Source organism: Aotus nancymaae, unplaced genomic scaffold (genome assembly GCF_030222135.1).
Source record: "Aotus nancymaae isolate 86718 unplaced genomic scaffold, 86718_ANA_hifiasm-v0.15.2.pri h1tg000072l, whole genome shotgun sequence".
NCBI lineage: Eukaryota > Metazoa > Chordata > Mammalia > Primates > Aotidae > Aotus > Aotus nancymaae.
The window spans coordinates 17,870,345-17,884,511 of NW_026988487.1; the positions used below are offsets into that span (position 1 = coordinate 17,870,345).

Here is a 14,167-nt window from a genome sequence, read left to right on the forward strand (position 1 = left end):
CAGCCAGACTACCAGCAAGGGCCCTGCATTTGTACTCTTGCCCCTGGCTAGGCAGTTGTCAGGGGTGGGCCTGTTTGTCACTGCCCCGTGGATCAGGCTGTAAATAAGAGCGACTCCCAATTCACTCCTTACCCTGGGCCAGGCAGTCTGATGCATCCCATCGCTTGACTCTAATACTAACTGAGAGCAGCCCCGTTTTGCAGACGGAGGCACAGAGGCTGAAATAAGTGGCCCATAGCTAATGAGTGGCAGAGGCAGGGTTTCAATAGGACCGTCCGTGGCGGAGCAGACTGGCTCCGTGGGCCAACCCCCCTGCGGAACCCGTCGGCGCTCCCCGCCTGGGACGGCCAGCCCGGGGCGGGGCGCAGGCAGGGACCCTCCGCGCCCCACTCTGTCTGCCGCCCGGGCGGGTCTCCGCGGGGGCGCGAGGAAGGGGTGTCGGGTCGCCAGGGCCCGCCTCCCAGCTGCCCCGGCGCCCGTGTCCCGGGCCCGGCCGCCGGGGGGCCTGGCGGTGACGGCGGCGCCTGGCGGCGGGGATTTGGCGCGGGCCGGGGGCCGGGGCCCGGGCGCGGGGGCGCGAGGCCGGATTCCTCGGGCCGGGCGCTTCCCGGCATGCCCCGCTGCAGGCCCGCGCCCGCCCCGGACTTTGCCATCGGCGGGGCCGTCGCGGGAGCGCAGCGGGATGCGCCCCGGAGCCGCAGCTTGAGGTGGGTGAGCCCCGCTGGGCGGCAGTGGGGCTCGGGCGGGCCGCGGCGAGTCGGGGCGGGGGTGCTGGGGGCTCTGGGGGCGCGGGGCTCAGCCCGGCCGCCGTGGGGAGGGGAGGGGAGGCCGGCGCCGCAGCTTTGTTCCCGCCGCGGGGCCGCGCGCCCGAAGTTGGGGAAAAGAATCGAGGCCGTGCCCAGGAGCGCTCCGGGCGGGCTGGGGGTCCCTCCCTCCTTTCCGGGGACGGAGTGGGCGTCCTAGGTGGACGGGCACAGGGAAGCGGGCAGGGTCTTGCGTCTGTTCTGTCCTTGTGGTCCAGAACCAGAGGGGAAGGGAGAAAGTAAGGGAGAGAGAGAGAGAAAGAGATTGAGAGAAACAGGAAAACTCGCCCTGCAGCACGCAGGGAAGAATACAGAGAAAGAAAAACACAAAGAAACGCCTCTCACACACACACGCACACTGGAGAGAAGGATTGCGAACACACACACAGAAGCTCACTCAAGAGAAACTGTCAGGTCACACTCAGAAACACACTCCGAGAAACACACTCACTGAGCTCACACACACAAGCACATGCAGAAAAACACAGCGCACACTCAGAAACACACTCCGAGAAACAGCTCACACACACATAGAAACACTCAGAAAAACACACAGCTCACGCACACTCAGAAACAAACATACTCGGAGAAACACACTCAGAAACAGCTCACACTTGGCTCACACACACCCAGAGAAACACACTCAGAGAAGCACTCAGAATGCACAGGAAGAGAGAGGAAACTGTGTGGTCTTGGTAGCCTGGGACAAGGGGAGGAGAAGGAGAGACACTGAGAAGGGGGAGAAGGAGGGAGAGATGAGTAGAGAGAGAAACAAAGATAAAGGCAGACGTAAAAGGAGATAGAAAGCACAAAGGCCTCCACTGAGGTGGATAAAAGAAATGACAGAGAAACACATATCTAAAGAAACAGAGGCAGACCCTGATAATTACCCCCCTCCCCCACCCTACCCCTTACATAATCGGAGATACACACGGATGAAAGAGGCAGATGCCAGGTTTCTCACCCTTGCTGTCAAGTGACCTCAAGGTGGGAGAGCAGCTCTGTGAGACCTTTGAGAAAGGACTCCTGGGCACATCCCAACCTTGTCTACCTGGCAAACTCCTGCTCATCCTTCAAAACCCATCTCAGCATCACCACTGCTGTGAAGAAGTCTTTCCTGGAAAGTGTCGTGCAAACCCAGTTACTCTCCTTTCTGTGCTCTTCTGCAGGAAGTACAGACACGTGGAATTGAAGTGATTTGTCACCTGTCTGCCTCTCCCACCAGCTCCTTAAGATCAGGGTCTCTGTCTTATTTATCTCCAGTCTCCAGTGCATGATGCATAATAAGTGATCAATAAATAGTGAATAGTGACTGAGAGCGTTTGGACCCTCAAGACATGGAGGATAGAATTAAGTGCAAATAGAGGAAATGCACCACCCTGGTATTGTGAGGACTCCTAAGTCAGAGTGCCCTTTTTTCATGTGGGGAAATTAAAACCCAGAGAGGGGAGAATGCTTGCACAGAGGCCAGCAGGAGGCCTGCGATGAAATAACAGTGACTATGTACTTCTGTGAGATGCCCTTGGGCACCTGGCTTATGAGTTTAAAATAGGTGTGAAAGCCCCCTGTTCTCCAGTTCCTCTCTCCAGAGGCAGCTGCTGTTATCAAGTTACATTTTATGTCTGTTTGTGCATATCCATGTGTTTATACCAAAAAAATTTATTCTGTGCACACACTAGTATATACAAATGCACAGATTTCTTTCATTCTTCTTTTGTACACAAAAGAATTCTATGAGGAAAAGAAATAGATGTGAAAGAGTTTCCTGAGTGAAAACAGGCAAGAGGCAATGGACACTTTAATGCCAGTTCTAAGTTTCCAACACTGAAACTGACAATTAGAACTCTTTTCAGGACCTTTACAGTCTTCTTTCTTCCTTGGAAAGGAAAAGTGTAGTGAATGTCCATCTCAGTCTAAGTGGATGGCTTTCCACCTCCTGACTGCATATTGGACAAATTCTGTAACCTCCCTGAACCTCAGTTTCCTCAACTGTAAAATGGGGTTACTAATGTCCACTTCATAGGATTGTTGGAAGAGTTAACAAAGTACCTGGTGCAGAGTAGATCCTCAGCAAATACAGTTCCATCTTTCCGCCTTTGTGCAGGTTTTTCTGGATGTGAAAACAACTGCTAGTTAAAATGTTTCATTTTGCCTAGGGTCTAAAAAGCTGTCTTAAGGCCAGGCACGGTGGCTCACGCCTGTAATCCCAGCACTTTGGGAAGCCGAGGTGGGTGGATCACTTGAGGTCAGGAGTTTAAGACCAGCCTGGTCAACATGGTGAAACCTTGTCGCTACTAAAAATACAAAAAATTAGCCGGGTGTGGTGGTGGGCACCTGTAATCCCAGCTACTTGGGAGGCCGAGATGGGAGAATCGCTTGAACCCAGGAGGTAGAGGTTGCAGTGAGCCGAGATCATGCCATTGCAGCCATTGCACTCCAGCCTGGGTGACAGAGCTAGACTCTGTCTCCAAAAAAAAAAAAAAAAAACAAAAGCCATTCTAGTCCAACTGGCGAGCAAATTCTTCTGATAAAGGAAAAGGCAAATTGGGGCATGGCATAAAATGTAGCTTGGTTCTCTTCAGGCCCTCAGGTCCTTGCAGGTGTTGTGGGGGAACCTAGCTCCTGCCATCCTCTCCCCCAATTTGCCACTTCCAGCAGGTAAGACCCACTTGTCCCACTGTTTTTCATGGCATCTTTACCAGATCTGCTGATTTTATGTTCTCTCAAGCTTTAGCCCGTGAGGAGGATGTGAGCGGGACTGAGTCAGGAGCTCCCTGAAGCATGGAGACCGTGGTGATTGTTGCCATCGGTGTGCTGGCCACCATCTTTCTGGCTTCATTTGCAGCCTTGGTGCTGGTTTGCAGGCAGCGCTACTGCCGGCCCCGAGACCTGCTACAGCGCTATGATTCTAAGTGAGTGAGCCCATGAAGGGAATGGAGTAGGGGTGGGCTCTAACAAAACAAAAAGAGAGGAACTCGTAGTTCAGTGTTGGGCAACTCTAACTCAGCTTTTTGGTTCTAAAATGGTGCCTGCAGGTGTCCTTCCCTATAAAGACCTCAGAGTTTGAGAATGTTCCTTAAGTCTCCCAACATCCTGAGTCACCTCCTTCTCTGCTTCTTGAGCCAAGAAGAAAGCGTGGAACATGTTCACCTAGCATAAAGACTCGGCCATCTGTCCCAAACTGGCCACCTCACTTAGCAGTTGGACAAGCCAAATCACTTTCCAACCAGACCCACAGGAACAGCAATCAGATGCCACACTTTGGCCACACATCTAAGCAACAAACGTTTGGTTTTGTGAAATCCCCACTTAGGACTGTCTCTCTCTCTGCACAGCAGATTTTTTTTTTTTGAGATGAAGTTTCTCTCTTGTTGCCCAGGCTGGAGTGCAATGGTGCAATCTTGGCTAACTGCAACCTCTGCTTCCTGGGTTCGGGTGATTTTCCTGCCTCAGCCTCCCACGTAGCTGGGATTACAGGCATGTGCCACCATACCTGGCTAATTTTTGTATTTTTAGTAGAGATGGGGTTTCACCATGTTGGCCAGGCTGGTCTTGAACTCCTGACCTCAGGTGATCCACCCGCCTCAGCCTCCCAAAGTGCTGGGATTATAAGCATGAGCCACCATGTGCAGCCTGCCCAGCAGATTTCTTTGTGATACGTTTTATATGAAATATGTTTTGTAAGCAGGATTCTTTTTTCAATTTAGGGATGTTTTAATTGATAGACCCTTCAGGGACTAACCCTTAGTTTCTCTTGTCCTGTCTTAATTGTATCAGCATCTTTGTCAAGTGGTTCATAACTTATAAATGTCCATTTATATGACCCAGGAAAGCTCTGCTGTTGAACAGAGTGCCATGGTATCTCATTTTCTAAAGTACCCTGTTGTAAAGTTGAAAGTGTTTTTACTTCTTTTGCTTTTCCAGTGTAACTAGGAAAAGGCAGGGTTATAGGGATGGACCAGAGTGGTTCACAGGAGTTACTCTGCAGACCAGGCAGGGAGCCCATGTAGGTTTGGGTAATAGGAACCACTGCCTCTCTATAAAATGCAGGATTAAAGGGAAAATCCGTTGTAGAAGGATATAATTTTGTCCTGAAGGGATATCCCTAACATCTTTGTATTCAGGTAGTTACACCTGTCTTTCTCTTGGTGGCTTATCTTACTCCATTTCACTTTCCTTTTGTTTTAGTGCCCTGGCCTGCCTCCCCAACTCACTGTCTAGCCATGTGCCCTGCCCTCACCTGCAGCCCCACTAGGCTTAGGTTTGGATCTGGGACAAGTGGTCTCTGCTCTAACTTATGGACTCCATCCTTATTTTATGGTGTATGTGGGCCTCAGTGAGGAGAAGGTCAGCAGCAGTCACCTATCATGAAACCATTTAATGGGGGCTTTTCTTCCAGGCCCATTGTGGACCTCATCGGTGCCATGGAGACCCAGTCTGAGCCCTCTGAGTTAGAATTGGATGATGTTGTTATCACCAACCCTCACATTGAGGCCATTCTGGAGAACGAAGACTGGATTGAAGATGCCTCGTAAGGCCACGGGAACTATTTGCTTTTCCACAGCACCCCCAACCCCAGGCTTCTGGCAAATGGTGCCTTTTGCTGGCAAAGGATAGAAAGGCACAGGAAAGAGCTGTCACTTGCTGCTCTTTCCTGTGCCTTCAGTGTAATAGATGGGTCAAGGTTGTTTCAACCATGCTGATGTGCTTGGGTTATCCTTCAGGTGTCCATAAATTGGACACTCAGGCTCCAGAGATGCAGCTTTTTTCTTTCGGATCTGTGGGATCTCCTCCATCCAACAGGAGCTCCTACATTTTGAGAAGTGGCTGTTACTTCATTGCCTTATCCATTTAGCCATCCATTCCCTGGGCACATGTTTATGGGGCATTATATGCAGGGTACTGGGTCAGGTGCTACGGATATTGAAATGGTTGGAAAGACAGAGTTACACTCAGTATCACAGAAACTATAAGAGATCCTTGCACACAGTGCAGTAGACACATGGCGAAGGCAGTGTCTAGGTTTGCCTGGGCTGGGGAGGTCAAGCTGGATCTCACGGAAGATATCACAGAGGAGGTACCTTTTGACTTGGGTCTTGAAAGATGAGGAGGAGTTCCCTAGGCTGAGCACAGGGGAAGGACACGTTGGGTAGGGGGAACAGTCTACCAGAAGCTTGAGAATTATAATAAAGCATGACTCACTAGGTGTACAGTAGAACTTGCTGGAAGAGTAGATTGGGTGTGGGGAGGGGAAGGGAAGGGAGGTGCTCCCTCATTTAACTCGTGGGCTGGTTCATTTTGACACTGAGGGATTCCCACTCTCAGTGGTATTTGGCTGTGCTTACTGGTCAGGGCGAGTTGAGGAGCAGGGGTGGGAGCTGGAGGGTGGTCAGCCCCTCCAGATAAGCACTGATGACTTCTTCTTGTTTCCTCAGGGGTCTCATGTCCCACTGCATTGCCATCTTGAAGGTAACCCTCTCTCATTTCTCTGTGGGATGAAGGGAAGTTGCAAAGCACCGCTGTGCTTAGACAGAGTAGAACGGGATCTTAGATAGGGCACTGACCCCTTGCAAGAGGCCTTTCCCTTAACCTGACACTTGGAATTTTTGCGGTTTACTTCCCCTCTGGCCTGCACTGGTTGTTTACAGAATCTCAAGGCTATTTCAAAGGCTTTATTTCATCTGGTCTTCTTAATACAATAACCTGGGAAAGACAGCCTAGGTAGATAGCCACCATTTCACCCACCATGGAGAAAGCTGTGGATGCCTGAGACCAGGTAGCTGCCAAGAGAAATGGGGTTTTCCTGCTTCCCCCTGCACTGTTTTTCTCACTAACCGAGAGTTTAGGCCTGTACGGTGAGTTGCTTTCTGTATTTGGATTTTTGCCGTGACTAGGGAGTCATCACTAGCCCTCTTTGGCTATGACCGTAGTCAGCCAAATGGGACAATTAGTGTTACAAAACCAAACCAGACATACTTCAATCTGAAGACAGATGATTTTTTTCTTTGAATGCCTGGAATCTTTGAAAAATTGCATCCAATTTGCATTTTGGATAATTTTATGGTTTTAGCATTTGTTTTCAATTGTTGCCTGATAATATCCTACCTAATAGACTAATAATTATACTGAAATACTCGGCAGTTGCAAATATCAGGTTTTTTTTTTTTTTTTTTTTTTTACATCAGTAACCTAAGTAATCACACATTTATCTCTTTGATGAATAATTATTCAAGATTTCAAAAGAAATAACTGTCTTTAGTGTCATTCAGTAGAAGGTATTATTAATAAAACGTTCTTTACCCCACCTCTTCTTTGGCTGTGTCTCAGGAGATGGATAAATGCCTAGTAGGAAGTTATCATCTCAGATTCCAGGCTTAGTTAATTCCAAGAAGCTCTTTGGATATACAAATATGGCTATAGATATAAGTATGGTTATTGATATAGCTAGGTAGGCATAATGAATAGAGAATGATGCTATAATACATTTCCCTTCTCCCAGCCAAGATGTGTCCTGGGCCTGGGTTTTGTCTCCTGCCCTTGTCTATTAGGAGGATAAATGTCACCTGTGGTGTGAGTTGAATCAGCTGAAGGGAGTCATACTGAATTGGAATCAGTTTCTACCTGGGAACCTCAGATCAAAGGAGAAGGCTTCTGAGTCCCCTCTTGGGCTTTTAAGATGCTTTTGCTAGGTGGCCTGCCCTTGAATCTCTGTGATAGGAGCAGGGAGAGGGGTCTGGGCTAACTCCTGTGTGGGACTTTGGGCTTCTCTCTACTTTCCAGCTCCAAGTATAGGTCAGGCAAAGGTGCTGCTTTGCCGTGGACAGAGGCGCACCAGGTTGGTTGGTTCTAGCATGGGGAGGCCTGGAAAGGGGAAGCAGGCTCTGGGGTGGCCAGCTCTGTGGGTAGACAATGAAGAAGGCTGTGTGTCAGTCTTGCCTTTTTCCTGCTTTTCCTAAGGTCCTTTCATCATCCGCTTGACAAACATGCTAATATATTACCTGAGAAAATTGTTGAACTAAGTGCAGTTACTGGAGCATGTGTGTAAAGGGAACAATTGCCCTTTATCCATCTCCATTCCTGAGGGTGCCCTGCTGGAGCTATTTATGTGGGAGACTAAACCATGAGATGAAGGAATAGAAAAAGAAAGTAGGTTTTTCCTCTAAGTGAGAAGGTGAAATCGGAGCACATGATTTTTCTTAGACAGATTATTTCAGCTTAGACTTCTCAGAGCCAACACCCTGCCCTTGATCTGCACCGCCCCCCTGCTTCCTCTCCCAGCCATGTCCTTGGCTTTTGCCACTTCCCACCCGTTTCCTCTCATCTCTGTACTTTTCATATCCATTTGGCTGTTACGTTAGGGGGCCAGCTGCGATGAGACTCATGGCAGGGCCTGATTTGTCTTCGGGGGGTGGTGGGCGGGGGTTGGTGAGGCCCTGAGTGGAGCCTGGTCAGCCCTCATCTCTCTCCTCCCTGCTGCATTAGATTTGTCACACTCTGACAGAGAAGCTTGTTGCCATGACAATGGGCTCTGGGGCCAAGATGAAGACTTCAGCCAGTGTCAGCGACATCATTGTGGTGGCCAAGCGGATCAGCCCCAGGTGAGCGATTGGTGGCCTCGTGGTCCCACACTCCACGAGGGAAGAGAGGGGCTGGAAGCTGGGGTAGCCGCAGAGCCGGGCTCTTCTGCAAAACAGTGCACAGGCAACTTTAGTTATCTGTTTACCACACATTTACAGAGTGAGCAGGAGGGTTTAGATACCAAAACGTCCCAGCTAAGGTGGGCTCCCAGCATCCCCACCTGCAGCGTGACCCATCTGAGAGGGCTTTGAAAAAGCTTCAGCAGGTGCCTAGTCCTGACTCTGTCCTAGACTCTGCCCTGCAGAGCCCATGGCGGCTCCTCTTTCCCAGCCGCACACCAGCTCCCCTGGCCACGACTTTTTCCCAGGCCAGCGTTTCCCACAGATGCCCACACCCCTGTCTCTGCCTGAACCTGTATTGAGTCTAGCGTGGGGGACCTACTCTGGCTGTGCCCACTGCCCCATCCCTGGCCCAGGCCAGCAGCCACCAGCACTGGGTGGGAGCTGAAGCCATATGGTATTCAACCTCCCAAATTCCAGGCTGCCTGCGAAATCCCATGTAGGAGGCAACCAGCAGGATCGCAGTCAACAGCGACACCCCCTCATTTGGGCTTGATTCTGTGAAGAAAAATAAAGCCTTTTTCTTAGAGCCAACGGCTGTGCTAAGTTTGTGCTGCCATCTGATGGCTGGTATGCTGATGTGCCTGAGAGGAGGGCCGGGGCCAGGATGTTTTCTCTGCCAGCCACCTGGCCCCTCCACCCACCCAGGAGGGCACCTCTGTCTGCTTGGTGAAACAATGGCACTGCTGTGAGTTCCAGGGGCCCACACGTTTCTTGTTGCCATGGCCCCGGGTAAATCACAAGGAACCAGCCCTTTCTCTGCCTCAAGATTAACCAAATAAAAACGACCAGTTTTCGGGGTTGCCATGTGAGCTCCTCTGAGAGAAGATATGACCTAGGCAGCTTGAACTCAGTCCAGGTAGTTCAGTGAGTGGAGAGAGTGGGAGGCTTTCTCTGGAGTTGATTCAGTGGGGTGTAGCTACATGGTGGGCCCCTGGCCTTATAAGAACTCGCATCTCAGGCTCTGGGTGGACACCAGGCATTCCTTCTCCATTATTTTATTTATTTATTTACTTATGTATTTATTTTTTGAGACAGAGTCTCGCCCTGTCACCCAGACTGGAGTGCAATGGTGTGATCTTGGCTCACTACAATATCTGCCTTCTGGGTTCAAGCGATTCTCCTGCCTCAGCCTCCTGAGTAGCTGGGATTACAGGCACCCACCACCACGCCCAGCTAATTTTTAGTAGAGATGGGGTTTTACCATGTTGGCCAGACTGGTCTCAAACTCCTGACCTCAGGTGATCCACCCACCTCGGCCTCCCAAAGTACTGGGATTACAGGCATGAGCCACTGTGCCTGGCTAATTATTTTTGAGATAGAGTCTCCCTCTGTCCCCTAGGCTGGAGTGCAGTGGCTCGGTCTCAGCTCACTGCAACCTTCACCTCCTGGGTTCAAGGGATTCTACTGCCTCAGCCCCCTGAGTAGTTGGGATTACAGGCGCCCGCCACCACGCCAGGCTAGTATTTGTATTTTTAGTAGAGACAGGGTTTTGCCATGTTGCCCAGGCTGGTCTCAAACTCCTGACCTCAGATGATCAGCCTGCCTCAACCTCCCAAGTGCTGGGATCACAGGCGTGAGTCACTGTGCCCGGCCTCCTTTCCCATTATTTTAAAAGATTCTGCACTGTGGTATCCGCTAGACCCTTCATCATCCTCTCTGTACCTTCTAAGAGCCAGCCGGAGGCCAGGCAGATTCCTGTGATACGGGTTACAAGGCAGCACTTTGAGGAGGCTGAGGTTTCTGTGTGGGCCTGGGTGAGTGGGATCAACACTGGTGCTAAGGTGAGGGTGTGGCATTGTCCAGAGACAGGACCTGCTTGGGTGCTCATGGGCCCGTCCTAAAGAGCGCCTTGGACTACTTCTAGAATGCTTCCTGCTATAATTCAGCCAGGGTCCTCCCTTTGTCCTTTTGCCCTCATATTTCTTTCTCCTTCTGGCCATGTTTTGTCCCCATTGTTTTTCCTGCTCCATTTATCCCACAGAGTGTGTTGATGGCCTATTAGTCTCGAGGAGGTGGCTTCAGCTCCAGGGCACTAGAGAAAGGCGCTGACTGAGACAGGCGCCGAGGGTGACTGTGTCTCTGCATGTCCTCACCAGCTCCACAGCCCTGAATAAGAGTGTTTGAGGCCATATTTTTTTCAAGTGCTTTCAGAAATCGAACAATACATCTTTATTTTTTCTTCCTATTGAGTGTTCACGAGGAAAGATTTGGAGCAAAACCTTGTACCCACAAATCAGAATGAATTGTAGTTCCTTTCTGAACTTGATTTTAAAAAATTAACCACGGGTAAAAGAAATCCAGTAGAGCAGTTTGAAGCCAGATTAAACTCATGGCTTTCTTTTTCAGTGTCTTATATACCTTTAGCTTTGTATTTTTTTTCCCCCAAATACAAGAGTAATCAATACTTGTAAAAATGTAAAATACTGCAGACATAGATGATCTGGAAAGTCTACCCCCTCCCAATTGTAGGAAGTAGCCACTATTAAGTGGTGAGTGTTCTTCAGGTCCTTCCCAACCTCACATTTCAGAGCTTTTGTTTATTTTTATGCAAATGACAGATCGAGCTTTATATATTATTTGGCAGTTTGCCTTTTTAATATAGTAGTAATCTTGAACATCATTCCATATGTATGACTGTATTTTTAAAAACCACTGGAACTGAAACAAAACTGGAAAACAAAATAGTCTCTACAAAGAGGTGTTTGTGCCTAAGTGTCTGAGAATGCAGAAGCAATTGGAGAAAGAACCATTAAAGACTGGGTCTGGAATATCAACAGAGAAGAATTGGAATAAAGATAGAAAGGAAGAATGGGGCTGGGCGTAGTGGCTCACACCTGTAATCCCAGCACTGTGGAAGGCTGAGGTGGGTGGATCAACTTAAGGTCAGGAGTTTGAGACCAGCCTGGCCAACATGGTGAAACCCTGTCTCTTTTAAAAATACAAAAATTAGGTGGGCATGGTGGCACGTGCCTGTAATCCCAGCTACTTGGGAGGCTGAGGCAGGAGAATTGCTTGAACCTAGGAGGTGGAGGTTGCAGTGAGCTGAGATCATGCCACTGCACTCCAGCCAGGGTAACAGTGTGAGACCCTGTCTCAAAATAAAAAAAAAAAAAAGGAAGGAAGGAGAAAGGAGATCAGGAAAGTGAAGTACTGAACACCTTTTGCCTCTGGACAGGGTGGATGATGTTGTGAAGTCGATGTACCCTCCGTTGGACCCCAAGCTCCTGGACGCACGGTGAGAGTGGGGGTGGGGTGCACGTTCCCTTTTTCATGCTGAGGTCCACAACTGTTTTATTAGATCTGTGAGGCTGGCTGACTGGCTTGTGTTTGGAGGGTGGCTTTGCAGCTTCCTGAGACTGCCTTGGGTGCCATTTACTTCAGTGAGCGGTGCTTGACTGGTGATAGAGGCCAGTCCTCTCCCGAAACCCAAGAGAAGAAAGAGCCAGTCTTAGATTTTAAATTTTTATGATTAGACATCCGGCCATGTTACATCCTAACTGTGCCTTCCCTTCCACCTTATCCCTTCCCCTCTCTGATTTTTGGACCCCAGAAGCAGACACGCCTTAGCTGTGAGTGGCACCTAGTGGGGCGGTGGGGCAGTGGTTTCCAGAGCAGTGAGAATGGAGGTGATAGGTCAGCCACAGCTATGCTCACCTGCCACCAGACATGCTCGTACACACAGTGTACTTAGCCCTATGAAACTGTTATGTTCCTGTACCAGATGCAACCCATTTAAGAAATATAGATTCTTTCCTGCCTTGGATTTATATGACTGTTTCATATGCATGTAACAGTGGCCAGATCAGCAGTGCGTCACAGTGCTTCAGCTTTGGTTTCTCTGCCTCACTCCTACTGCTGCCCCAGCTTTGTCCATGGGTTAATAATCTGTAATGCATTCTCAAATGTATCATGGTACTCACTATATAAAAAGTATTCTATAGTGAACCTTTCAACACTGAAAAAAACTACTCACTTTGGTTTTCAATTAATTAATTAATTATTTTTTTTGAGTTGGGTAAACCAGCCCTGGACCTTACTGATTTGTAATCAATAAGGAATGTTCAGTTGAGGGTGTGTCTGCCCTACATTTAAGTGGGCAGCAGTTGGGGATGTGCTCCTCGATTGCCCATATCCAACTGTTTCACAAAGTGCTCTTTGGGGAGATGTTAATAGGCGTGCTGCAGAAAATGGCTTCCACAGCCTTAAATAAGCTTAAGAGAAACAACCTGTTATATTCTCCTCTTGGAGCTTTGTCAGGTAAATCTCAGAAGGCTCTGAGACAGGCTTCAGTTAACCTTGTTTAACCCAGCCATCTCCAAATTTATTTGAGCATGGAACCAACTTGAAATTACATACCTACCAACATCCTAGGGAAGGGTGTGCAGTGCAGTTTGGGGAATACTAGTTTAAAAGTCTATCTATTTGGGCTTTTGTGTAAAGTCCCTAATTTCCTAGGAAACCTGATCCTAATTTTTTTTTCTCTAGGACGACTGCCCTGCTCCTGTCTGTCAGTCATCTGGTGCTGGTGACAAGGAATGCCTGCCATCTGACTGGGGGCCTGGACTGGATTGACCAGTCACTCTCAGCTGCTGAGGAGCATTTGGAAGTCCTTCGAGAAGCAGCCCTAGCTTCTGAGCCAGATAGAGGCCTCCCAGGCCCCGAAGGCTTCCTGCAGGAGCAGTCTGCAATTTAGTGCTTACAGGCCAGCAGCTAGCCATGAAGGCCCCTGCTGCCATCCCTGGGTGGCTCAGGGTGGCTCAGCTTAGCCTTCCACTTTTTCCTGTAGAGTTAGTTGTTCTCTATGGCTTAAGAGTTCAGCTGTGTGTGCGTAGTAAAGCAGAAGATCCCCGTCAGTTTATGCCTCTGTTGCAATTGCAAATTGTGGCTGGTGAGTGGCAGTCTAATACTACAGTTAGAGGAGTTGCCCTTCACTCTCTGCACAGAGGAACGTTGAAAACTGGTGGACTGTCAGCTTTATTTAGCTCACTTAGTATTTTGAAAAAAATTGAGCCACCGCCTAAGAAATCAAGAGGTTTCACATTACAATTAGAATTTCTGGCCTCTCTCGATCAGTCAGAACGTGTGGCAATTCTGATCTGCATTTTCAGAAGAGGACAATCAGTTAAAACTAAGTAGGAGTTGCTTATTTTGACAAGGCTTGTACTCTCTCACCTGGCCTGTTTCATTTATATGTATTATCTGCCTGGTCCCTGAGGCATCTGAATCTCTCCTCCCCCTTACAGGTTTGGGTTTGAAGCTGAGTACTACCAAGTTGATTTCTTTTTTTTTATCATTATGCCTGTAATTTTACCTAGCTACCACTAGGTGGATAGTAAATTTATACTTATGTTTCCCTCAAGTGTGTGGTTGGTTACTGAGTCAAATTCATATGCATGGTGTATGGTGGGACATACTTAGATGGAAAGAGAGAGCCTAAGAATCCTTATGATGATTTCTGTGTATGTCTCAAAGTGAGATATTTAGGCTGGGTACAGTGGCTCACTCATGTAATCCTCACACTTTGGGAGGCCAAGATGGGTGGATTGCTTGAGCCCAGGAGTTTGAGACCAGCCTGGGCAACATGGTGAAACTCATCTCTACAGAAACTACAAAAATTAGTTGGGCATGGTGACACATGCCTGCAATCTCAGCTACTTGGGAGGC

At 48.9% G+C, this 14,167-nt stretch overlaps 1 protein-coding gene across 1 annotated transcript; it reads left to right on the forward strand.

Annotated features, from left to right (window-relative positions):
- The first annotated feature begins 642 nt into the window (after window positions 1–642).
- Window positions 643–13,862, forward strand: TMEM98 (transmembrane protein 98). Its single transcript, XM_021669759.2, has 7 exons — window positions 643–707; window positions 3,532–3,715; window positions 5,203–5,334; window positions 6,239–6,272; window positions 8,286–8,401; window positions 11,679–11,738; window positions 12,989–13,862. The coding sequence occupies exons 2-7, from the start codon at window positions 3,585–3,587 to the stop codon at window positions 13,194–13,196; spliced, it is 681 nt and encodes a 226-aa protein (XP_021525434.1). The 5' UTR covers window positions 643–707; window positions 3,532–3,584; the 3' UTR covers window positions 13,197–13,862.
- The last annotated feature ends 305 nt before the right edge of the window (window positions 13,863–14,167 follow it).

Coding starts and splice junctions, on each gene's coding strand:
- TMEM98 (XM_021669759.2), top strand. CDS start 3,585: ATGGAGACCGTGGTGATTGTTGCCATCGGTGTGCTGGCCACCATCTTT. Junction 5,335..6,238: donor GACTGGATTGAAGATGCCTC/GTAAGGCCACGG, acceptor TTGTTTCCTCAG/GGGTCTCATGTCCCACTGCA. Junction 8,402..11,678: donor GCCAAGCGGATCAGCCCCAG/GTGAGCGATTGG, acceptor GCCTCTGGACAG/GGTGGATGATGTTGTGAAGT.